This window comes from Strongylocentrotus purpuratus, unplaced genomic scaffold (assembly GCF_000002235.5).
Source record: "Strongylocentrotus purpuratus isolate Spur 01 unplaced genomic scaffold, Spur_5.0 spur5_scaffold_1, whole genome shotgun sequence".
In the NCBI taxonomy this organism is placed as follows: Eukaryota; Metazoa; Echinodermata; class Echinoidea; order Camarodonta; family Strongylocentrotidae; genus Strongylocentrotus; species Strongylocentrotus purpuratus.
The window spans coordinates 43,766,421-43,794,087 of record NW_022145594.1 but is presented as its reverse complement, the minus strand read 5'-3'; the positions used below and the strand labels follow the sequence as shown (position 1 = coordinate 43,794,087).

The 27,667-nt window shown below is 38.0% G+C and overlaps 1 protein-coding gene across 1 annotated transcript; it reads right to left on the bottom strand.

Annotated features, from left to right (window-relative positions):
* Positions 1–191: 191 nt before the first annotated feature.
* Positions 192–27,428, bottom strand: LOC586973 (cytochrome P450 3A6). Its single transcript, XM_030978279.1, has 12 exons — positions 27,294–27,428; positions 24,861–24,954; positions 18,257–18,406; positions 16,766–16,882; positions 14,984–15,072; positions 13,720–13,868; positions 12,513–12,643; positions 10,714–10,884; positions 10,009–10,229; positions 8,783–8,920; positions 6,243–6,405; positions 192–335 (listed from the first exon to the last, which is right to left on the bottom strand). Exons 1-12 carry the CDS (start codon positions 27,374–27,376, stop codon positions 258–260), a joined length of 1,584 nt encoding a protein of 527 aa, XP_030834139.1. The 5' UTR covers positions 27,377–27,428; the 3' UTR covers positions 192–257.
* Between the last annotated feature and the right edge of the window lie 239 nt (positions 27,429–27,667).

Below are 27,667 nucleotides of genomic sequence, written 5' to 3'. Positions count from 1 at the left end.
GAAACACGCTGATCTAATGTACTCAGCTTAACACCAATCACTAAAGGAGAATCGGCATTTTGGGTGGGGGCGCTTTCAAGAGAGAACAACATACGAATTAAAAAGGACAGCAGTATTGGGGGAGGGAGCTCTATTATCTCTTTCTCACATTCCCTTCCCTTCGCCTTTTTTCCCCACTACCTGTATTTTGTAATTATTATTTTACTTCATTACTGTTTGTTTAAGTCTTGTGGCTCCTATGGCTTTGCTGCTTGTACTCAATGACGTTGTACAACCTTCAGAGTGTAGCTGCTTTTCTTCGACAGGAGCGAAGTGTTTCCGACATCTGGTGGGATCTGAAGAAGAAAAAAATCACACAAATTGCATTTGAAGTGGAAAAATATCAGGGCTAGTTTGCAGACACAGAGTCGTTGTGAGTAACGGTGTCTGCCCTTTTAGACATATCCAGGAATTGTAGTGAAGTGTCAAATTATAATCTGTGCTTATAGACTACACCAGGGCGAGGGCGGACACAGAAAGCCGATATATTCTTAGGCCCTAAAGAGGGCGACAAGCATCATTCACAACATCCATCCGGGTCTCTGGCACATGTGCAGCTTAAACAAATTACTGGCAATAAGCCAGTTCGTAAATAGCTTCGGAACGCATGACCCCAAAATATCCACAGATCTTTTACACGGTGAATACGTCCCACCTGTGCATATTATAATAATCACTGCCAAAGTGATGGATGTGCTTCATGAATACCTTTTGTTTGCCTCTTGAGAAGATTACTTCCATCTGTGTATCAGACAAATGTAGTGTCGGTGCATAAATGAATACTGATTACAAAACTTTCATGAGCACGATACCAGTAATTCGTATCGATGGGTTTTTACAATTTGGGAACAAATGACCTTAAGCTGCCCAAGCGCAGATAGCATTTACGAACTCGCACATCAAGGTACCTTACACCTGAACAAAAAATTGGAGAGGCACATATTGTGTATTTAAGCTTTGTATTTAGGGTATTGTAACGAAACCGGTTCCTGTCGATGTTCTTCCCAGCAGTTTATCTTGTCAGGATGCCTCCTGCTGGCAGGTTTTCCTAGTCCGGTATAAATTTCGCCGTGGATCCGTTTGGCAGAGATATACTGCCCCGTTGACGTTGACACCACCTCTCGACCACCGTCCAGTCGACACTACCAGACCGTCACAGGTCTGTACTTCACCACCGTCTACTACCAACCGTTGTACCGTCGTGTACCACCAGCCGACTAAACCATTCCGCTTCTGCACCTGCCAAACGTCTATACCAGTCTGCTTGTGCATGCAACTCCAATTGGCCGCACCAGTTTGCTTCATGCACCTTTCAGACGTCTATACCAGTCTGCTTGTGCATGCAACTTCCATTGGCCGCACCAGTTTGCTTCATGCATGCACCTTCAAACAACCAGACCGTCTGTCTTTGTACAGTCAGCTTACTCGACCATGCCACTGGCTCTGCTACGCAGTAGTCCCTACCATCCGTCTACTACCAGCAGACCACGATCACTGGACCACCGAAAGAGCAACCCCTGGTATTGTCTAATGCTAGAACGCAAAAGACCCAACAAACACAACCTAGATTCTAACCATGGTCGTCACCTAAGATCAGAAATCAACCTTAGGCTTCCTCATGGAAAGACATGCAAACGATCATCTCAATCATTTCGTTGCACGCAATACTTTATTGGGCAAATATCCAAACATAGCCTAATTGCCTTACAGTGTAAGTGTGCCCAGTGGGCGACGGCAATCATGTAGACTATGACAGGAAACTCGTTTACACGAATGACACTTGATTTATATACACATTTCTTAAATATTTGTTATTCTCGTTAGGTTTCCAAGAATTACATAAACATTGATATAACTTCACTTTCCAATATCAGATTGAAACAAACCATATATCAAATGAAAGCACTAGTTTTAATCTATAAAACTAAACAAAAGAAAACAAGTAATTATTCATGGTAGAAAAGTAATTAGACTAAAACTGTCGAAAACATGCACGATCAAACATTCTTGAAATTGACACGTGACTATAGCATCGTTTATTTAACTTGAATTACGCCATCTACGCCGAAATAGTTATCTACGAAATGAAACCAATTTCGTGACACAACTCCCTTATTTTCCTTAGCTCGGTCCCCGAGCGATATCTAACAACAATTTACAAACTGCATATAACACATTTACAGAAAATAACGTCCATGGGCATCTAGGTATCCTTCCCACCGGAACCACCGGTTCTAAGTTAATGCAGTACTGACTGAATTCTTTAACGAGAACTATCAGTGTCAGTTTGAGTTTCAGCATTCTTACTAGCAATTTCAGTCCACTCACTAGCCCACGCAGTCTCCGACGCCATTTTCCTAGATGAATATCGCAAGTCAAGTGGTGAAGGGGACCTTTCGTCGTTATCCAACTCTTCTCCTGGTTCGGGCGTAGATTGTCGGCTATGTCGAGGGGGAGCTTCCGATCCATCGTGCTGTGGAGACCCCGGGGTCTTTTGACATGACGATTTCGTTAGGTCGCTTTGGGGCGATTTGGATTTTCGTCGCGATGAGCGGTAGCGACGTGGTGACCTCCCTCGAGGCCGGTCCAATCTTGGATCATCACGTGGTGGCGACCGCCAGTCCATTCTTACATGACGCCACGATGCATCAGCTTTTTCAGAGGTCCCTGTTATTGGCGTGGAAGTGGGTTTGCATCTTGGCGAAGAAACAGGTGTTAAGCTGTGTTTTCTCACGGGAACCACAGCTACATCGTGGGCTCCCTGATGCCGCTCCATCTCCGTCTTCCTACCCGTGCGATAATCGCATTGGTCGCAACGATACTTCAGGATATGCACTTCCCGCTTGTGTCTTTGCAAAGAGTCTTTCTTCTCATAACTTTTGGTACAAGAGTCACATTGAAAGAAGTGGGTAGTCGTACGTCGGGCATCAACGTCCTTGTTTCCCTGCTTGTCGGGTGGCATGTTTCTGCTTGCACTGGTTTCAGTGGGCATCGTCTGGTTGCACATTTCTGTGCCCACTTCTTCCACCGCTGACAATGAGGCAATGGCAGTGCCTGCCTTTATGTTCCTCTGTTCCCTTGTTGGATTGAACACCCTGACAGGCAACACATCTTCATCTGTCTTCACGACAGATCTGGCAACGATGGGTCCCTTTTTCCATAATTCGATTGGGTTCACAGGAGATTCTACCAGTCCTTCACACAGTGCTTCCTTTTTACCTGTTACTCTGTCTGCTAGCACCATTTCGTGTCGTGGAGGAATTGAGTTTTCCTCCCCCGCCACTATCCTTCTGCAGAATGATTCTCCTTCACTATCTAGGCATGGAATTATGCCCCACTCGGTCCTCAATTCCATCTTGTGGCAGTCAAGTACAGCATTAGTTTGAACTAGGAAATCTAGCCCAAGAATGCCTTCGTTCTTGAGGCTGGCCACAGTTACCATTGTAGTGACAAGTGAATCTCCGATCTGCACTTCCAGCCTTGATTTACCTCTGGTCCTCAACGGGGTCCCATCTGCTTGTAGTACCACGCTGGTCACTGGTAATAACTCAGGTCTTCTATTATCCTCTATCCGGTCAAACACCTTATCTGAAATCAAAGTGTTGGTGGCTCCGGTGTCGATCAGTAATTTCAAGGACTGTTCATTGATTTTCCCTTCCAGGAAAAGTCCTTTCCTGTTAGGATCCTGAGACGAACCAACTCTGGTCTGCTCCTCTTCATCTGTCATCCCATTTGCAGTTGCCCACTGCAAGTTTGTATTTGCTTTCTCTGCTGCTGGTGGTGCTGTTCCTCCCCTAACTTTCCTTGGATAAGGACATTGGTTCCTCCAGTGTCCCAATTCATTACAGTTGAAACACCGGTTATCTTCCCGTTCTGAGACTTTAGTTGGCATGGTTTGTTCCGGTCTCCTATCTGGTACATCTGGTTTAATCGTATTCCTCCCATTTCTCATGTCTAAGGCATCTAATACCTTCTCTACTATCTCATCCATAGTAGGATTCCTTGGTTGCTGTTCACGGATGGCTGCAACCTCACACTCTTCCAGTGCTCGACTGTACGTGGTTGAACGCTTCACTTCATTTCTCTGACCCTCCATCCTCAAGAAGGCCTCTGTATTTAAAGCTGCTTCCACGGCATCATCAAGCGTGCGAGGTTGAGCACGGAACAATCCTTCTCTTATTTCTGGTGTTACTACGGCATCCAGAAAATGCCCACGGGCTAGTCGGTCTTGTCCTTTTTCGTCGAACTCGGGGTATGACAATGCACACAGCTCCCGTATCGTTTGTCCTAATTCCTGGAGACTTTCCTTTGGTTGCCGACGACGCTGTCTCAACTCTGCTAGGTATACCTCAGCTTTGCCTCCAAGACCAAACCGGTTCCTGAGTCTGTATACCAACTCGTCGTACGTCAAATCCACTCCAGGCTGTTGGTTTAACAACTTCACAGAAGATCCTCTCAAACTTGCAGCAAGAAACTGCACTGCTTCTACTTTGGTCCATCTGTTTACTCCAGCACATGCCTCAAAATGGTGCAAGTAATCCTCGACAGGAGTGTGACCGTCAAATCTGTCTGGTACCATATGCGGCCGTCTGCCGATTACTGCATCATTTGCCCTCCCCACATCCTGCATAGGTGGAGAGAAAAGCGGTGGTGTAATGTGAACTCCAGTTCCTGCAGTAGGCAGCCGCCTACTTTGTTCTCGGGGCGTTGAACTAAATCTAACCCACTGTGCCGCTGGCATCTGTGAATCTGCTGTTGGTCCTGATGCAGTTTGTCCACTCAGAGTTGGGGAAAATGCCTCCTGGCGACCTGGTTCTGAGTCTGCAACTGGTGCCTGCCTCATCGAAGCACGTAGTTGCTCCATCATTTGATCTATTTCTGTCATACTGCTTTCTAAATGCGTCATCATTTCTCCTGGCGTTGGTCGATTCTGCATATTTCTTCCTTGTGCCATTGTCACTGGATCCCACTTCTGACACCACATGTAACGAAACCGGTTCCTGTCGATGTTCTTCCCAGCAGTTTATCTTGTCAGGATGCCTCCTGGTGGCAGGTTTTCCTAGTCCGGTATAAATTTCGCCGTGGATCCGTTTGGCAGAGATATACTGCCCCGTTGACGTTGACACCACCTCTCGACCACCGTCCAGTCGACACTACCAGACCGTCACAGGTCTGTACTTCACCACCGTCTACTACCAACCGTTGTACCGTCGTGTACCACCAGCCGACTAAACCATTCCGCTTCTGCACCTGCCAAACGTCTATACCAGTCTGCTTGTGCATGCAACTCCAATTGGCCGCACCAGTTTGCTTCATGCACCTTTCAGACGTCTATACCAGTCTGCTTGTGCATGCAACTTCCATTGGCCGCACCAGTTTGCTTCATGCATGCACCTTCAAACAACCAGACCGTCTGTCTTTGTACAGTCAGCTTACTCGACCATGCCACTGGCTCTGCTACGCAGTAGTCCCTACCATCCGTCTACTACCAGCAGACCACGATCACTGGACCACCGAAAGAGCAACCCCTGGTATTGTCTAATGCTAGAACGCAAAAGACCCAACAAACACAACCTAGATTCTAACCATGGTCGTCACCTAAGATCAGAAATCAACCTTAGGCTTCCTCATGGAAAGACATGCAAACGATCATCTCAATCATTTCGTTGCACGCAATACTTTATTGGGCAAATATCCAAACATAGCCTAATTGCCTTACAGTGTAAGTGTGCCCAGTGGGCGACGGCAATCATGTAGACTATGACAGGAAACTCGTTTACACGAATGACACTTGATTTATATACACATTTCTTAAATATTTGTTATTCTCGTTAGGTTTCCAAGAATTACATAAACATTGATATAACTTCACTTTCCAATATCAGATTGAAACAAACCATATATCAAATGAAAGCACTAGTTTTAATCTATAAAACTAAACAAAAGAAAACAAGTAATTATTCATGGTAGAAAAGTAATTAGACTAAAACTGTCGAAAACATGCACGATCAAACATTCTTGAAATTGACACGTGACTATAGCATCGTTTATTTAACTTGAATTACGCCATCTACGCCGAAATAGTTATCTACGAAATGAAACCAATTTCGTGACAGTATTTATGGTATTGAAGAGGGAATATACCAGATGTGCTCTGGCCAAACCTCCCAAAGTGCTAATCTATGATTCATAACATAACGCACCTTGGTCAAGGGCGAAATCTCGAAGCGGACTACTTGCAAGGATCGGACAAGCGCCATCTTGGCTTCCATAAGAGCGAACCTCATACCGATACAGATACGTGGTCCTGCACCGAAAGGCAACCAGGTGAACGGGTTACGACCCTCGCGATTCGCCTTCGTAAATCTGGGCAGAGGTCAGGAGGGATGGAGAGGAGAGGGGAGGGAGGGAGGGGGAGAGGGGAGGGAGGGAGGGGGATAGGGAGGGAGGGGAGAGGAGGGAGGGGAAGGGAGAGGAGGGAGATGGAGAGGGGGAGGGGACGAAGGGAGAGTGGTTGGGAAGAAGGGGATGGGGAAAGGGAGGGGGAGAGTAATGGACAGAGAGAGATATAGGGGAGGAGAAAATAGCACAGAGGAAAAGAGAGAGAGAGGGAAAAGAGAGAGAGGGAGAGGGGGGATATTATATGGAAAGTAATAGAGAAAGAGGGACATACAGAGAGAGAGAGAGAGAGAGAGAGAGAGATAGTACCATATTTAAACAAATACATGTATAGAACTTTGATTAAATTTTACTGAAAATCACAAAACATCAAAATGCATAGTACACACCATTGGTAGGGCACCCGGAGCAAAGTGGACCAACCAAATTTGATCAACCAGAACAGGTTTACAAAGCAAAGTAAAGCAAAACATTAGGTTTATACTTTCACCTTAGGACTACCACTAACAAATGACACTAACAATGTTTCTCAAATAATCAGTTTGATTAAATACTATGAACTTGAAAAAACTATAAAAAATCCACTTTGCCCCGGACCTCCGGGGCAAAGTGAAACACTATGTAACACTATGAAAATATTAATAATCCAACACATCCCACTATGCCCCATCCACTTTGCCCCGAACAAGTGGAATTTTACAGACAAGCATTACGCGGGCCAATGATTACTAGCGGTGCCCATCATTAACCCTAATAAGGCCGGGGGGGGCATTATGCCCCCCCCCCCGGCCTCCACGATTTTTCCGATTGCTCTGGAACGCGTATGGATGGCGCCCTGCCACTCGCTGAATTTTTTCTTTCGAATCTTGCGCAACTTTTAAAAGACTTTTTTTGAAAATCGGACCTACGGTTACAAGGTCACGTGACCTTTTGTCTTTGCATGTCAGCCCGAAAATCGCTCATTTTCGTGATTTGTGTACAAAACATATGGAAAAGTCATTTTTCCTAAAAACAGATCAAACATGGGTTATTGGGTCTTGTTTGAAGTTTAGGTGGTTGTTTTGGGAGTCAAAATAGTTGAATTGTAGTAAGAAATGAAATAAAACAACAAAAACAATGAAATACATAAGTTAAAAAAACAATGAAATACATAAGAAATTATCAAAACAAGGGATAACATAAGGAATAAGCTGGCTCTTCCTATTGTTTTTGTCGTATTATTATTCAGAATGGTCTGATGAATATATGTAGTGAAAAAGAATGCTTAAATATGAATAATATATGATTCGCGGTGATCGGGCGCTTTGCGGCCGAGATCTTAAGGGGGCCATAATGCCCCCCCCCCCCCCCCCCCCGGCCGTACTAAGACCTCAAATAGCCCGGCCTTTTTAGGATTAATATGGCTTTCGTGATAGTTCGGCAGAAACACAGTATTGTAGCAGATACAATACTTATATTAATTATCGGTTTTTATGTATGAAAAACCGATATTTTCCGTAAAAAGTACACATAGCTGACGTATTCGTGCAACTCAGGTAAAAAAACGATGCATCCTCGTTGCAGTGTTATTGGCACATGAACTTAGATAGATGGCAGCATAAACAAAAGTTTACCGGGCGTTTTTCACTTTGCCCCGCGCTCTACTTTGCCCCGGGTTCCCCTACATTGGACACGTTGGAACACACAAACCTCCTGTATCACAATTTGTTACAAATTGTTGAATGATTTTAGATTTTAAGATTTTAGATAGCACTTGAAAAGCAACCTTTTCATTTCCGGATTCCTTAAATTTTGGATGAATACAATAAGAGTGCTCAAAAGTATTTTCCCCTCATTTTTTTTCTAGAGCCTAACTGTCTCTGTATATGAAAGTCCAACCTTAATAGCATATTAAGCGAATGTCGAAATATCAGAGAAGTAGACTGGTGAAAGTTTGAACATTATCGGGAAAAATCAGAACTTTATGAATTTCTAAAAGTTGTTATAACTTGTGCTAATTGGATTTTCAAATTGGCTGAATCGGCAGTGTCACTGTATTGTAGTGCCGGACAACTTTCCCATTTGTTCCAACATCAAAAATGACTAAAATGACATAAGCGTTTAGGAGAAAAACAGAAATTATTATTTTACACACACGACAGACGAACGGGAGAGTTGTCCGTGACTATTCGTCATGGTCCACTGACCAAATTGACAATTTGAGATTTGCATGGTTTTAAACATCTTTAACTTTATTTTTGGACAAATGTATTTCTAACGTTCGCTTGTCCGTTTCTCTAATTTCTCTGCTTTCACATTCATGAAATCATTACAAATGTTGGACTGCCCTTTACGCCCCACCTACCTTTCAGGATCAAACTTGAGGGGATCGGGCCAGTAGGTCGGATCATGTTGAATGGTGTAGGTTGGTATCAAGATCTGCGTACCCTTCTCAATCTTATAACCCTTGTAAGTACACGTCTCTCCACATTCCCGATCAGTTCTGCGGTGTTAAGACAACAAACAACATTTAGCAAACAAAGAGAAAGAGAAAGAAAACAGAAGAAAGAAAGAAACTGTGATAATGCTTACTTTCTGAGTCGGAAAATGGATTTCCAGATCCTTGTACCGAATGGTTTTTTGTTTTGTGCTTCACAAAGATTCAATCAGCTTAATTTTGGCCATTATCAGAAGTGGGTTATCGATGTGGACAAATGCTCATCTACCCTTTACAGCTCATTTTATGTATGTCATATTACCAAAGAAAAAAAGAAGTCGGTCAGTCACCAAATAGTGTCTGACAGTTAAGTAGAAAGTAAACGGGTTTCCTTCCATAATTTGAATATGAGGACACTGCTAACGTTTAAATTTCACAAATATCCTAAAGGACATACGTGACATATTCATAAGTCGTGCAAGGTTCTACATAATTATTTTGATGTTGGCTGCAAAACTAAAGGGATACACTACCTTTAAACTGACTGCGAACTAAATCATTATCTTTATTTATCTATTTCAATCAAGGGGTTCAGAGGGACAGAGGCTGTTAAAGTTTGAAAGGATTTTTCAAGCCCTAACTTGTAAAAAAAAGTACTTTGGGGGATGAGGGAAGCAGGGATCAACCAAAAGGAAGGTTGTTTCTTTTTAAATATGCATCTTTCTATTATTCTATATATTTTAGCTAACACGATGGCAGACTTTTGACAAATCAACTTAAAGCCAGTCTGCAATAGTTTTGCCAGGGGGATTAGACCACCCTACAAGGTAACTGAGAGGTGGTTATCTCATCAAATCAGCTCTCAATTAACATAAGAAAAAGGGGATCATGGGGGACCAACAGGCACCGATTAGGCGTTGTTTGCTATATAGAGGGCGCAAGTAGCTATAGGTAGTGCAGTGGGGCTTAAAATAAGGAAAGTATACTAACTTACGCATCTCCTTTGGCCATGTGCGCACATTTAAAAGTATTACGTAATCCGCACATGGTTTTTAAAGGATACATAATAGGATATTGAAATCGCCCTTGCGTTGATTTTTTTTCTTCCAAAGTCTTTGTAATCTAGTTCAAAATCACTTGATCTAATGACTTACAAAGGCCCCGGTGGATATATCCTGAGCACTTCACACACGACTTGGTCCAAGTAGGGCATCTTGGAGATCGTTGTATAGCCGACGTCATCACGTTTTGGTGCGATGTCGTCGATCTCGGCTATAAGTTTGTCTTGGCAATCAGGGTTCGAGGCGAGGAGGTAGGAGGCGAAAGTCAGTAAGGATGCAGTGGTCTCGTAGCCACCCGCCAGGAATATCATACCCTACGAAAAAATTATCAATCATTAACATTTTGCGATTTCTAAAAGATTCAATTTAGGCACATTTATAAAAAATAAATATTAAGATTCACATTTATGTAGCTTTCATTTAATTTAACGAATTCAGGGACTATTCAAAGCACATATACTACTACTACTAGTATTAATAATAATTTTAATAATAATAATAGTCATGAAAATGATAAAAAATAATATCAATAATATTAATAATAATCAATAAATAATTTGGCGATGTGGATAATGTAGATGGAGGAGAAGAAGACTGAAGAAGAAGAAGACGATGATGAAGCTGGGAAAGAAAGAAGAAGAAGGATGATGTAGATTAAGGATAAAAGGACTGAAAAAAAGAAGGGGAGGAAGGAGAAAACTGTAGAAGAAGATGGGGAAGAAGAAGAAAAAGAAGTAAATGAAGAAAAAAGAGGAAGAACAAGAAGGAGAAGTAAGAAGAAGAAGAAGGGTTTCGTACTTGAGCAAGTAGTTCCTCCCTTGTCATGTATTTCTGAGTTTTGGTCGAAATGTTCTCTTCAGCTCCTGTGTCTTCAAAGTATTTGTTATGGATGTCGTCTTTGTCGTTTTCACTCGCCATTTTGCTTTTACCGTTCTTGGCATCAATCAGGAGCTGTAGAAAGTCCACTCGCTGTGTGACCAAGACGAAGGAGAAATAAACTTTTTTAAACTATTAAAAAAAGAGCAAAACATGTAAATGCATTATTAGTGTGTTTGGTCTGTAACTGGGCGCGTAATTTGGAGAATATACTGATTAAACATGCGTAAGATAACAAAGTGTCCAATCATCGTTTTAGATACAAAAACAAGCAAGCAAACAAACAAACGAATAGGGATGGTGTAGGGAATTGGAGACCCTTAAGCACATTGGCATAATTTACATAAACATGACAGAAAGTTTTGTATTCTCTTCAGTAACTTCTTCTCTTTATTTGGTAACAAAATTGTGGTCATGATGTAACGGATAAGATAATAAGATAACAATGATTAATGACGTCATCACCACCAAAGGTCTCTCATTACCTACATGTGCAAGTAATAAGGGACAGTTACAAATCAAGACATTTTAAGTACAATTTGAATTAAAATGGGATTGTTTTAGTTAGTTCAAACACTTTTTGAAAGAGATACATGCAGCCAATGAACTTACTGTGATTTTGAAACGATTTTAAAACAATGTGGCCTACTTGGGATACTCCCAAAACCTGCTTTGTATACAAACAAAGGTTTACAGTTTATATAAACCAGCTCGCTGATCTCACATTTTTATTCATATTGTCAAGAAACCTCGTGAGTCTTCTCATTCTATAATACATCCCAAGTTGGCCACCCGATATTTAAATGTGCATCTTCCAATTACATTGTACCACATACATCTGTGAATCTTGATGTACACCGCTCTTTTTTTCCTTTTTCTCTCTCTCTCTCTCTCTCTTTCCCATTTTACCAATATTTGTTCCACCATATTCGTATTATTATGTATCCATTGAGGGTAGTCATGCTAACAAGCTTTGCTTATTTTGTCAACCCTCCTGTTTGATGTTTTCGATTAGTTACTTTATTCGACATTATATTCTTTTGAAATGTGTAAAATTTGCAATGTTTTGTTTTTCATATATTTGTAAAAGTGCAAAAGAAAAATCAAATGTGGCCCAAAATATTTCTGTACATGGACAATTAACCAACCAGCATCGGGTCATTGACTGTCCTCGGCATACTCGACATTCACAACAAACGACCCCTATCTTGGACCTGGTGTCCCCCATTGCCTGCACACATTTCTGATCAGACACCATTTATAATGTGCATTGCGACACCCATTCACAACACAACAATGGCCATACATTTTCTGTGATGGTTGGCACACTTCATAAACTTCCTTTTAAAACTACTTTTTAAGAGCCACCTCTAAATATCTGCATACACCACAACATTAAGTGAAAGTTGTGTTTTTATATCAGAGCAAAATTTTACGATCAAAATTGCTTACCTTGGTCAATTATGCCAATTTTCTCGGAGAAAGAACGCATTTTAGTCGTCGAAATGAATTGGATATATGCAGTAGTGTTGTTAAAGGCCACAGATGGCTCTATAGCAATATTGAATTCAACACAGACAGACAGTGACATATTTTACCTTGATTTTGCGCCAAGTAATATAAAAATAAGTATTAACAGAAAAAATAAATCGCAATTTAATGGAATTAGCTTTAGAATAATAATAGTAGAAATAACCTTGTCATAACAAAATCTGACGGACCTGTTTGGAAGGATGACTTTCTCTCAGAGCGACTGCCTTCTCTGTGACGTCAGTGAAGAATTGAATGACGTCTTTCGGGAATAATGAGAAATTGAAGAACTTGAAGACCGGGCTCAGGCAAGGCATGAAAGCTTGACGGTAAATATAAAGTCATAGTTATAGCCTATGCATTTTTTTAATGATTACATTTCAGTTTCAGTTTCAATTTTATTTTTCATTTCCAACAGAACAGTTATTTTGACAAGAAATCAGATATACATTTCGATATTCAATAATGTATTACATATTACATGGTTAAAGTTATAAAATAGAAAGTATACATAAATATCCAGTATAATAGTTTTTTTTTATTTTTTAAGTTAAACCTGTGGAAATGGAGGGATGCACTGAAAAGTAGAGCTTGTAAAGTGTAGTTCCCTCAAAATAATGACAAACATAATTGTTGTAACATGTAAATATATTGACTTGAATACAAAAATATGTATACATAGATTACCAAAAAGTGGCAGAATAATAATACAATTATAAATCCGTAATTTGAAAACTTGTTACAACACATTCAAGGGTAGAAGTATAGTAGGTAGTTTTATATCATATCATCTTTTGGGAGAGAGAAGGACATTTTAAATTAATTCATTCGTTTTACACATAGTTAATGCCCTTCTGGCTCCAAATTTTTGTCTGATGACTCTAAAATTACGATAATTATCATCATACTGTGTTCACTTTAAGCCCCTTTCACACATAATGCTATGAAATCTTAATCTAATAAAGAGGACGCGGTAGAATACGATCCTCTAAAACGAATGGCAAATGGTGTGAATCAAAGGCCTTACAGCATTCCTATTTTGCGCCAATTCACAAAAAGTACCCTTCTCAAAATACGCAAGCGAACCAAGCGTTTGTGAACACGTTTGCACACTCAAACAAGGTGTCTGACCCCCCCCCCTCTGTTCACACTTATACATCATGCGTTCACACTATTTATACGAAGCGATACCTCATTCAGACATGACGCGTACCGCTGCAGTGTTTTTAGGATAATGTAAAGTGCAACACGCTTCAGATTTCCCTATCTTATAACACAGAGCGCAATGAATACGCGCAAATCCTTTGTTGCGCGCACTTGCCATTCGTTTACACGTTGTAAAAAACGCGGGGCTGTTTGAAGCCGGGTTACCGCGTCAAGAAGAAGTGTAATACTTACAAACAGCCATGAAAAGCGTAGAGTCGAACATAAAGTCGAATAATCTCTTGCCGTTTTTAATGAAGAGGTGATCTTTGTCTTTCTGCGAGTTAATCTTCAGACCGAACCCACAGCTTGCCACAGAGTCCATTACAAAGCTTCCAAACAATCTGAGGTAGAAGAGGAAAGAGGAGTGACAGGGTATAGAGGGGTGGACATTGTGACATTAATAAGAGGAGAGAGGGAAAAGAAAAGGGAAATAGAGAGAGGAAAAAAGAAGAGGGAGAGAGAGAGAGAGAGAGAGAAAGGGGAGGGGATGAATAAGGAGAGAGAAGAGAGAGAGAGAGGGGAGGAATAAAGAGAGAGAGAGAGAGAGGGGGGGGAGGAAAAACAACAGTGAAAAGGGAAAGATAAAGAAATAATAGGGAAGGGAAAAAATAAATAAGCAGACACACACACACACACACACACACAAAAGTTTGACATACGATTTGGAATGCGTCTTTCACCAGGTAAAATGTCCAGTACAACATCCCATCATCTATGGTTTGATACATTAATAAACATATTGAAGTATATATACCTCTCTTTAGTATGTTGAATAAATTTAGTCATCTGATTGGTCGAAATTGGAGTCGTGATTTTAGCCATGCTCGCAAAGAAACGAACTATGCCCGTTGCCCTTGGTAACGGGCAATAGTTAATGACAAAGATGCCCGTTGCCCCGGGTAATGGGCCGCATAGTTAATTTTGCCGAGATCCACATTGGTTTACGTGTACAAAGTTTCTTTGTGCGAGCGCGGATACCAAACAGTTGTTTGTGCGATTCCCGAACGATCGTAACATTCAGGCAACTTTACAGCGAGTGTCTTAGATTCGCTGTGATGTTTAAACCAATATTTACTCAAGAAAAGGATAAGGCAAGAATTCTTTGTATATTTTGTTGGGGATTTAAACATATAAAAGGCGAGAAATATCTCTCTTTCTGTTTCTCTGTCTAGTAGTAGTAGTAGTATTTATTTTCGTATAAAAAACATAGTAAAAATGCATAAAATACGATGGATAGCCCACATTCAGCTAACCCGACATGGGAAAGCTGGTCTTCCGTGGGGTCCGGAACAATTACATAAACAAAACAGAACATAAATACATTATATGAACAACGGTAAATACATTTTGAAGAAAGAAAACAAAAAGAAGTCTGTCCGTTTCTTTCTCTTCTATTCTCTTTCTTAATATTTTTTTCTCTTTCCTCTCTCCTGCAATCTTCGTAACAGATACTTACTCAAGTGAATCGATGTTCCCATCTTCCTTACACGATTGTAGTAGCTTCTCAACCATTGTGTCTGCACCTTCATTGAGGATACCTGACATCTGGTAAAGATAAAGGACGGATATCAATCTAAAACATCAAACTCTGCACTAAGCCAATAGTAACCAGAAGCGGATCTAGAGGGGGGGGGGGGGGGGGGGGTTGCAACCCCCCCCAAAAAAAAAATCCGGGGACCATTTTTTTTTAATCTTATCTTTTTTTTAAACTTGTAATTTTATTTCATTCTATTTCTATGTATTTATTTCATTTATTATTATTATTATTATCATTATTATTATTATTATTATTATTATTATTTCTTTTGGGGGGGGAGGGGGGGGGGTTGGGCGAACAAATGTCACAGAGTCCCTTGCCCCCCCCCCCCCCCTCAGCTTTTTTGAGGACACGGGCCACCGCCGAAGTGACAAGCTAGGCCAGCGTTGCCGATTCTCATCCCCAAAATCCCCACATTAAAAAAAAAAAAAAAAATTGGGGGATTGTTGAAGTCTTTGGGGATGAAAAATAAATATTTGGGAATGAAAATAATATTGAGTTTTATGAAAAACGAATTTGGGGATTTTCTGTCAAAATTTGGCAACTTTGGGGATATTTTAAGTGTCGTTTGGGTGGGGATTTTGTGAAGATTTAACCTGGCAACGCACGCTGAGCTGGGCTGCTCATTTCCTGGATTACTTGTTCAAGTTGCTCACTTTTTTATCAGTCTGGTCTGAGTGTAGTGACAAGCAATACATGATAACTCTGGATATAACTGTGTATTTAACTGTTACTTGATTTAAAAAGACGTTATCATGCACTGCTTTTTATGGTCTCCATTGTGTTAATAGATGCCAGGAAAACATCACTTACGGGGTTCAAATAAACACCCCCAAAAAAATCGGCTCGCCGCTTCGCGGCTCGTGGACGATGCTCCGCATCGTCATTATTGGTCAACCCCCCCCCCTTAGCAAAAAGCTAGATCCGCCCCTGTAGTATGCAAATGATGAATGCCTTTGCGTTCATTGCACCATCTATCTGCTCTTGGGTCATTATACTCAGGCCGACGGGCTCATATTGCCAAATTTCATGCTTTGAAAGTGAACAAAAAAATATACAATTCCTTCCATATTCAGCACCTTTCTGCCGAACTTATAGATGTTATGATCATTATATGAGGGAGCTTAGCGACTGAGCCGTAACAATGTTCATTTGGGAAAAGGTCACAACCTAATCACTGTGAAGAGAATTGAAATTCGTAATACGAAATCCTTCACACCTTAGGGACATGTCAGACTAAACTAATATTCTAGAATAGACAATGGTATGTAATTTCCCGCAGCTTAGCACACGTTCATAATGGAATTGCATGCTTCCATACATAAGTACAATGCATTATCATTACCTTTGTCTTCCTGGTGATGCTACAGCGTGTCTGACATATCAACTTGTATGTCGCTATTGTATTACGTATTTTTACCAGGTGGTCGACCCCGGTAAAGATACTTACCACTTTCTCAAGTTACATATCAAAATATGAGATGTATGCAGGACTCCACACTAACAGGAATACACTTGTATTTCGATGTCTTGGGCCCTTTAAGCGTTGAGGGTGTTATTTTCTCAGCTGATTGGTCGTGCGACACGGAAATAATCCAGACAGTGGACCACCTGGATTGGAATAGCCCTCCAATATATTTTGTTTGATATGCTTTGCTCACACTCAAGATTTAGTCAATTAAGATCGTTTTGATTGAATACCATTTTCATTTTCTTTCCTGTGAAGGTTGGTGTCACGATATCACGAACTCTCTTCCACTGTGCGTCCCTCAAGAGGAAGAGGGCGTTGTCCAAATTTCCTGAGCTGATTGGTACCCGCTAAAAAGAATGAAAACAAGGTATACATGTATGATGCACTTAATTGCATATTGACATTGATAAAGCAACCATTTTCTAAGAAAAGCTGATCAAGAGGGTTCCTGTATTTGGTGTAATAAAGAGAGAAAAGTTCATTATTATGAGGATGAAAGATATATTTATAATTTACCTGGTACGTAATTTGTTATTAGGTGGCAGTCACTTAAATTTGTAATTGTATGAATAAAAATGTAACTTCATAATTTTTGTCTTTGTTATTTTGACTTTATCCTATAAAGTAGCCTGTTGATGGCTAAATGTATATTTATTTTTAAATATGAAGACAGGAATAGCAACATTAGATACTAAAAGCTCAACTGCTTTTTTGTCAGAACACTCATTAAAAATCATTGCATTTCGATTCAGTTTATTCAATATTATACAGGAACAGAATCGAACTGCCGACAGATCCATTATAAAACTTAATTGGAAATTGTATTGCATCACCATAATCGTCATCATCAGCCTCATCACCCTCATTGTCATTATAATCACCATCATTATCATCATCATCATCATCATTAGAGCAACATCAGCAGCAGCAGCAGCACCACCATTATCACCATCATCACCAGCACCATCATCATTATGACCATCATCATCACCATCATCGTCACAATCATCTCAACCATTATCATTTCAATCACCATCATCATAATCGTCATCATCACCATCATCATCATCAACACCACAGCCATTGTCATTTCAATCGCCATCATCATCATCACCATCTCATCATTATTCTCATCATTCTCATCTTCATCATTGCCACCACTATTATTATTACTTACATTATCATTTATTATTATCATTATTATTATTATTATTATTATTATTATTATTATTATTATTATTATTATTATTATTATTATTAAGCGCCATGAGCACCGAAAGGTGGACTTGTGCGCTATATAAGTCGCAACTATAATTATTATTACTGTTATTATTATTATTATTATTATTATTATTATCATTGTTATGATTATTATAGGTAGCATGAAGTATTATTATCATCATCACTGAGGATTAAAATAGGTGATACAATGTTGCAAAATTGTTTTTGAGTTTCTGTTGGTATAAATCTATTATCAAATACAAATTTACTTCACTTGTATTAACGAGAACTGTTGCTGGGCTAGCGCCATGAGCGTCCCTGGACGATGTGTGCGCTCTTTAAGTTTACACTATTATTAGTATTATCATCATTATTGCATTCACGTTTCGTTATTATTTTTTTCAAGATTGCATTGCATCAGTCAATCAAGCACAAACTGCTTCATTCACGAGAAAGAAAAGATGGGAGAAAGAAAGAAAAAAAAAATCAAAATTTCTTACAAATTTATTGTAGAATTTATGGTAATCCTTGACCATGATATCACGTAGCATATCGAGGTCTCTGATCAGGAGCAGAGGTCGTCTCATCATGTAGATACCGACAACTGGACCGTATTTATTTGCGTACTCGTCGAGCAAGTCGTACATGGGCTGCAATAAGGTGATAATTACAATAAAAAATATATTCACTATCCAAAGTACATAATTATTGCAGTTTCATACTTTTGTATTTTCATTTTTATTATCACGTTACTGTTAATACACTGTTAGTTAAGTAAGAGCGTTTGTTTCGTCTACATTAAGCACAAAGTAACCCTTACCTGCCTGACGTACACAGTTCTATGCATATTGGACAAATTATAGCAACCTCAGATATATTACACTGTGGCTATATTTAATAAACATACCTCTACGAATGATTAAAGTGACTCGGTAACATTGTTGAAGGTTGATGAAAAAAATTGCTTAATTTTTGTATAAAATGTTACTTACTATATTCCTTCTACTATACTAACCCTCTGACATGCCAAAAATCCTGAACAAATTCTCAAACCACAAAGATATCTATGGTTTTCTTTGAAGGCGTCGATGTGAGGCACCCTCTAACAGTGATTAACAGTAAATTCTCCCAACCATTTTTGAATTTTCCCAATCGTTTTTCCATGAGAAAAATACATAAAACAGGCTATAAAAATCTGTCAACACTTAACTGTCTGGAATGGAATGTAGAGCCATTTTATTGCTTTGTGACGATTTACATTCACCTAAAATGTAATTAAATTGTCCTTGTCTTGATGCTGAACAGGCTTTGACAAGTAGCAGAATAGAAGTAGAATAATATAGTTGGGAGAATTAAGGTATCGATCAGATCAGTTTATCCCAATTTGTACCATGAATAATGATCCGTTTTCACTCAAATTGTCAGATTATCTTTAATTGTACATCTAGCATTGAAGTCACTACCTTAGCACCACTTTTTCTCATCTGAACAATGTTACAAAGTCCCTTTAAACAATGGCTACCAAATTATTTAGAGAAACATATCTTCATGTTGTTTTTTGTTATTTATTATATTTTATCATCTTCTCGTATTACCTGTTTCCGGTGGTATATGATCTCTTTTCATAACCAATTTCGTTGATTTTTTTTTTTTTTTTTTTTTACTGTTGTTTATTGTAAATTGGTATTGTAATGCCTGACCGAAATTTGTACCAACAATTTTTAAATAATTTAGATTTTACACCACTCTCCGAAAAGTTATCTCCTATCAATGAGGAAAATACTCTTTATGGTCCGAATCAAAGTTGTTTATTGCCTGATGAATTTAATGATTTTGCTAATACACATAATTTGAATAAAATATTTACCTGTCTTCATATTAATTGTAGAAGCATTAAAAAGAATTATGATAGTCTTGTCTCTCTTGTAAATACAATTGATCATAAATTGTGTGCAGTAGGGTTATCAGAGACTTGGTTGAAACCAAATGATCCCGTTTATAATCTTGATGGATATGAATTTGCTGGAAATGAACGACAAGATCGCAATGGTGGTGGAGTGGGTATCTATGTGCGTAATGATTTTAATTATAATCGTAGGCTTGATCTAGACATAAATAATAATGATTTTGAATCTGTCTTTATTGAAATTAAAACAGATAAGAAAAGTATTATATTTGGAACTATATATAGACCACCTAATACATGCTTTCCATCATTCTTAGAGTCTTGAATTTAATACTAAACATAGTAAATAAAGAAAATAAACTGATATATTTTGCTGGAGATTATAATATCAACTTATTGAATGACAGTTCTTGCCAACAAATAAATTATTTTTTGGATGTCTTCATGGTTAATTCTATGTTCCCTGTGATTCACTACCCAACTAGGGTAACAATCGATTCTGCGACATTAATTGATAATATATTCACTAATGATATTGAAAATATAAGTAGCGGGATTCTATTTGTTGATATAAGTGATCATTTTCCTATATTTTGTATTCATAATGATTCAATTGAAAATAATTGTGAACTTGTGTATACGAAACGCGACAGGTGTGAAAATAATATTCGTCAATTTATTTGTAAACTTGAAACTATATCTTGGCGCATAGACAATGTTAATCCCAATGTAAATTATGATTGTTTTTTATTCAAATTCAAATCTTTGTATGATGAATGCTTTCCTATTGTACGTAGATCCTGTAAAAAGAAGAAAGATAAATCTTGGTTTAATGAACAATTACGTAAAATGTGTATTAAAAAATGTCGCCTATATAAAAGGTTTATTCATAAGCCAACTCTTAATAATGAAATCTCATATAAAACTTTGAGAAATAAATGTAACAGTGAAGTAAAAAAGACAAAGAATAAATATTATCGTGATATGTTTATAAATGTGAAAAATGATATGAGGCAAACTTGGAAATGTATAAATAAGGCTATGGGTAAAAAAGCGAAACAAAATAATATTGAACAAATTTTTTTTTTTTTTTTTTATGGTCAGTTTTTATTCTTTTCTCTCTTGAAACAAATTATAATCATAGTACAAATTACAATCATCATATGTAACTCTCACTGCAAATGTGATGACATTATAAATCAGTATAAATTTTTGTCTTACAAACGGCTTCAAAAAAAACTTACATAGTTAGTTCCTATACATCATATTTGAAACAAAAATTCATATTTTCAAAGAAAACATATGCAGTTGTATAATCCAATTTTTGTTTGTTTTAACAATGTAGCAACTTATACTTCTTTTTATACTGTTGTCCTGAGAGAAAAGTTTTCTCTTTTTGTTAACCCTACCCTACCCGACCTCTCCCTTATCCCCACCCCCCCCCCCCCTCTTAACCGGTGGACGACTGGCTCTGGGTTCCAATTGTTTGTCTAATACTCAGGTTTTCCCATTTAGAAAAATGAATAGTGAGAGTTCCCCTCATTGCTGCCAATTTCCTTTCTTCTACTTTATCCCCTATTATACTATTCTTTATTTCATTAAAAGAGGGTGGTTTTTTAAGTTCTCTATTTCTATAAATCAGATATTTAACAAGAATTAAAACATGATTCATTAATTGATATTTTCCTTTATTTCTCTCCTCTTTCCCATACAGAATTTCCTCCAAACTACAGTTATGTATTTCAAAGTCTAAAAATCTCGCGCACATTTCCCACACTGATTGTGCAAATTCACAAGTATAGAATAAATGTTTATATGTTTCTTCATCTTTTTCGCAAAATGAGCATAAGTTAGTCGAGACAAGACCAAAACGGAAGAGGTGATGGTTTGTATATAATATATTATGTATAAGTTTGAACTGAAACTCTCTTAATCGACTGTTAAGTGTACACTGTCTTAGTCTTAAAAATATGTTTTCTATTTCCTTACAGGAAAAGCCATAGTTCCTTCCAATTCTCTCAAAAACCAAAGGTTTAAAATCATCTTTCTTTATTAATTGTACATAAATTTGTTTTGATTTCAAATCAGCTATATTAGTTGTTTTCTTCCCCAAAGTGAAATCAGTTCCAGAATTATTTTTTTCTTCTCCCTTTCTAAAATTATTTTTCCAACAAACTGGTAAACAGGCATAAAAGTGCTTGATCTTTTCAATTTCATTTACTTCAACACCTAAATCGATAAAATGCCTGTCACTTTTTAGTTTACCATCGTTTTCCAGAATATGTTTTAATTTGTAAATTCCTTTGTCATACAACCTCTTATCGTATATACAACTTCCTTTATATCAAATAAGTTTATTATTAAAAATTACCACATCACCAATGTCTATACTCCTTATATGTCTCGTATTCACCCAATCTTCTAATAAATCCATATAAAATTGTGGAGCTGTCACTTTTAATAAACTTGGTATATAGTCACATGAAAATATCAAATCTCCACCCACGTGTTCAGTGACAAAGTTAAAATATTGTTTCCATTTCATGTCTTCATCTTTGTTTAGAAGTTTTTGAATCCACATAATTCGCTGCGATTTAACTTGTGCAGAAAAATTTAACATCTTTAACCCCCCTTGGTTATAGTCTAAGAACATGGTGTTTCTATTGATTTTATCTGTTTTTCCTTTCCATATGAAATCAAAAGTTAATTCATCCAGTGAATCATAAACCCATTTTGGAACAGGAGTAAGTGACGCCCGATAAAGAACTTTAGAATAAATGTGCACTTTCAATAGTTGAATCTTACCCATAAGTGTTAAATCCCTTTGCTTCCAAAAATTTAAAAGTGTTTTTATTTTACTTAAGATTTCTTTATAATTTAGATCTTCTTTCTTGTGTTCATCGAGGGAAAAGAAAATCCCTAAAACCTTAAAAAAGTCAACTATTTCGCCAAAAGCAAAATCACAATCTAAACGTTGACATGAACCTAACCTTAATATTTTAGTCTTGTTTGTAATTTAAAGAATCGATCAAGTACTGGTTTTGATGAAAATGATGTATCGATTACGAAAAGAGTGATTCATTTAATTTGTTATCCACTATGTGATATTTTTAATTTTTCAATGAGTATGGGTATTTTCCCAGACGGGTTAAAAATAGCAAAAGTGATACCAGTTTTTAAAAATGGATTGTCTGATTGTTTAAATAATTATCGACCTATTTCTGTACTGCCTATATTTTCTAAAAATTTTGAAAAATGTCTTTTTAATCGACTTCTAAAATTTGTTGATCAGTGCAATATATTAACAGAAAGCCAGTATGGATTTCGTCCAGGGTACTCTACATCCTCTGCTATAGTTGATCTGATTTATAAAGTTACTAATGCTCTTGATAAAAAGAAAATTTTTAATTGGTTTATTTCTTGATTTGAGTAAGGCTTTTGATACTCTAGACCATTCAATTCTTTTTCATAAATTAGAAAATTATGGTATTTGTGTTATTCTTTTAGATTTATTTCAAAATTATATTACTAATCGTAAACAATTTGTAGTTGTCAATAGTAATGAGTCTTATTTGAGTGCTGTAGGACGTGGAGTGCCCCAGGGATCCATTCTTGGTCCACTTTTATTTCTCATTTATATGAACGATATTTGTGCATCATCTCAAAAGTTGGAATATATTTTATATGCCGATGATACCAGTGTCTTTTTATCCGATAACAATATTGATAATTTGATTCGTGATTTTAATGATGAATTATTGAAAATAAATTCATGGTTGATCTCTAATAAATTAATTGTAAATACTAGAAAAACTCATTATATGATCTTTTCTAATATGTTTATCGATCGTGACACCCTAGTTGTTTCCTTAAATGATAATGTTATTAATTGTTGTAGCTCCTTGAAATTTTTAGGTGTAACAATTGACAGTAAATTATCTTGGAAGGAGCACATTGATGTTATCTGCACAAATATTTCTAAAGGTATAGGTATTTTAAATAAAATTAAACATTTTCCTTCAAATGTTTTGATTATGATTTATAATGCCATTATATCTCCTTATTTTAATTATTGTAACCTTGCCTGGGGATCCTCAACTGATCATGCAATGAGAAGATTATTATGCTTACAGAAAAGAGCTATTCGTTTAGTTTTACATGCCGATTATTTTGCTCATACTAAACCTTTATTTCTAAAATTAAAACTTTTGAATGTCCTAGATCTTTGTAATTATAGTTTTGCAATATTTATGTACTTATGTTTTAATAATTTCATACCAATTAGTCTTTCCAGCAAATTTTGTCTTAATTCTGCATTACATTCATATAATACTCGAAGTTCATCTAATTTTCATTTAAATAAAATAAGACTAAATATAACTAAGAAATCAATTTTTTTTAAAGGGCCACAATTGTGGAATAATATACCTCAAGATATAAAATCTAGTCCATCAATTAACGTTTTTAAAAGGAGATATAAATCATTTTTAATCCAACAAATTTAAATAATTATTGATTATGTACACGGTCTGGTTTTTGGTTTTGGTTTGTTTTTGTTCCCCCCCCCCCCATTTTTTTTTTTGTTTTTTTTGTAATCACCCTCTCGAACAAAAATATAATACTGTATTATACTTTATTACTGTTTTGGTGGCAGCACCAATAAAGCCTTTGGCTTTCCTAGCTGTCTCCACATTCATATATATTTTTGTTGTTGTATTGTACTGTAAATGTTTCTCTTTAACTTGTACGCTAAGTTTTGTATTTTATATGTTTTTTATGATGTTTTTATGATGAATGAAATAAAGTTCAATTCAATTCAATTCAATCAGGGTCGCAAAGGGTCATTCATGTCTCATATAGCCAAGACGGTGACACAGTTCCTAATCCCCCCATGAACATTTTACCATTTCCGATGCTTCTCTTTCAGCTATCCCCCCCCCCCCCCCCCCCGCCCCGCCCGATAAAAACTATGAAATATTCTAATTGAGTTTATTATACTTCATTTGTACTGCTATTGCACTAACACCACGTAGCCTGAAAGAACATAATGCTCTGAACTTTAGCCGACACAGTCTGAGACTGACATATATAGGCTCTACTGAAGGCTTCATGAATTATGGTAAAGTGTAAAATTAAAGTCCGTGCCAGCAGACTAGCAAATGATACCAATCTTCTTATTTTGAAACGGGTTATCTCACCCTCTTAAAGTCCAACGCATTGCCAAAGATGGGTTTGGGAGGGGGTCCCGGAATACCAAGCCTCTTGAAATACGTATGAGTCCAGTAATCATAGCTAGAAAGAAAAAAAAGAGAAAATACGGAGATAAGAAAATTTGCAGGTTGCTAAAGATATCGTGTTCAGGCTCGTTAACATACGACGTGTTTAGGGTGATTGGCAACTGCCTGCAACAAAGGTTCAGCGAGTATTCGGATTCGGTTGTGATTATACACATAATAGAACACATTCTCCACTCCCTTGGGAGCATTCCAGTTAGTCGCCTTTTTACATGCAAGCAAATGTTAATCCAACCACAATGACATTATACAGGTTACCCGGTGAATTACACCATGGTGGAGAGGAGCATTAAATGCTTTGCTCAAGGACATACATGTATATGCTTATTATTATATGCCTAATATTAGTATGTATTTAGTATATTACAATGTATAGGCTATCCCTAATTTTTTACAAAAATGGGGCATTTCTGTCATTTCTCACAGAACGTTATTATTGATCAATTTATTAGTGCTGGGAAGGTTTTGCCTGACCCAACAGTAGGCAAAGGTCGACTATTAGGTCGTCATTCTCACTGGATAATATTTATCCTGAAACTAGACAAGTTCGAAAAGCAAATACATAAGTATACTTATCCGGCTCCCCTCCCCCTCCCCCCCCCCCCCCCTCCCCCGCATTCGTGTTCCCAAAATGTCCGGTAAAGGGGTACTTTTCACGCACCCGGCAAAGTCCGGCTCGTAGTACACAAAAACCCGTATTCACTTTACACACCGGACTTAGAGGGGGGGGGTGTTTTACAAAGGAGGGACATGTACCTAAATAACACTGAGTGGGGGAGGGGGATACTTATACGACATATAAGAGGGTTAGCTCCGTCCATCTTGACTTGTTTGTCATGAAGAATGAGAGAGGAGACCATCCATAACTCGAATGATCCATTCCCCTATGTATCCGAAGGAGACAGTGCCTCGTACCCCGCCCCACCTGTACGCACGACCATTGCCTAGGCCCCCCCCCCCCCCAGGCCCTTCCGTAGGTCACTGTACACGCTAATGAACAACATACCCATATTCCCTGCTCGTGAGACCAAAATAAAGAAGTGTGATACGGGAGAACGTTGTTTCCCTCGTTTATCAAAACTTGTTAAACGCGGTGTAATTCAGTTATAAAGGTTTTTGTTTATAGGATCTTTTAAAGGTAGGCCTACATGTAAAGTAAGAAAAATAACCTATTTTCCTTACATGAATAATAACTATCCATTAAACTGACAATAATTTATCCCTATATAGTAAGGCCATATATGCCCCCCCCCCCCCCCTCCTCCCCCGGGATCTCCCTTGTCTTCGGATCATTCCTACCAAATGTTGTTAATATCCAGCAATGCACTTTAGAGAAGAGGTCTAAAACGTACAAAGTGCCCATGAAGCGTTTAGGGGGTTGCTACCCCCAGGTCCACCTTAAAGTTCGTACCCCACTATAGGATCTCCTTTGCCTAAGGATAATTAATACGAAGTTTGGTTAAAGATAAACTTTAGTACTGGTAATGCGATTGCATTGTGAAAGAAAAGGTGTGGAAAGGATCAGAAACAGTTGATCATGTAGCATGTAAGTATTGGTGTGCACTGCAAGGTTCTGGAGTCATCAAAATCATAATAAATTTGAACGAGTCTTGGTAAAGAAACAAGCAATGTACACAGAAAGCTATATGTGGGACAACACAAATGGTGTCGGGGCTAGTACTACCTTGATTTCTTTGTCTTTCTATGCTCATTACTCAGCCAGTATACATTTTCTTTCAAAATTGTTTGGCACATGTCATTTATTTGTAATCTTGAACATTCAATGTAAGTTTCGTTTGATTCTGTGAGAATTAATTTTCTTTTTTCTACCAGAACTGGAGTTTATCTTTAAAATCCGGCTATGCGTTTCGAGTTGAAGTTGAAAATATAACAAGTGCTCCTGGGCAGTTTGGGAGCGCCGCCCCCAGGCCCCCTTGAGGTTCGCACCCCCATTTGAACAAATTTAGATCACCCTTGCCTTACCAATTGTGATTCCTATCTAGTTTGATTACACTCGGGCCATGCGGTTTGAGAATAATTCGAAAATGTAAAGAAGTGCCTCGGAGAAACTACGGGGGCGCTGCCCCAAGCCCCCCCTTAGCATACGTACCCCATTGAAGAAATTCAGAACTCTCTTACCTAAGGATGATTCCTACGAAGTTTGGTTAAAACCCGAAGCCATGTGTTTTCGAGAAGAGTATAATATGTCGAAAAAGATAAAAAGTTTATACAGACGACGTAAGACGGAAAAAAAGCGATCGCAATATAATAGCTCATTACTCGAGCATTTTGCTCAGGTGAGCTAAAATGAAATATACCATAATCTGACATACTTACATGAAGAAGATAACGACCACGGCTACCATGAGATACACGGTGGTCATCGAGAAGAGACCGCTTATCATTCCGAGAACAGTCATGATGTTGCGTCCGACGTTAGTTCGGTATTCGAGTATGATTTCTTCACTAAACACTACTAGAGTAGCAAAGTTCGACTGCAACTCTCTATGAATTTATCTTGTACGATATGAATTCAACACTCGCACGTATACTATGTTCGCATTTTCCTATGGGCTATACGTTGCAACCGTTGTGTGTTATGCCGCAGAGCGCAGAACGTCATATTTGTTCAAATATTTATGTATGCACGGATGTCATTGTGAAATTAGAAACTACTCTGGCAGAATCTGACGAGAGAGCTGACCTTCGAT

Bases quoted from the DNA above. Each gene is read 5' to 3' on its own strand.
- LOC586973 (XM_030978279.1), bottom strand. From the start codon at position 27,376: ATGACTGTTCTCGGAATGATAAGCGGTCTCTTCTCGATGACCACCGTG. The intron at 24,955-27,293 runs GTAAGTATGTCA...TTTTCTTTCTAG, and splicing joins GTGGTCGTTATCTTCTTCAT to CTATGATTACTGGACTCATA. The intron at 16,883-18,256 runs GTAAGAAATTTT...CATTCTTTTTAG, and splicing joins ATAAATTCTACAATAAATTT to CGGGTACCAATCAGCTCAGG.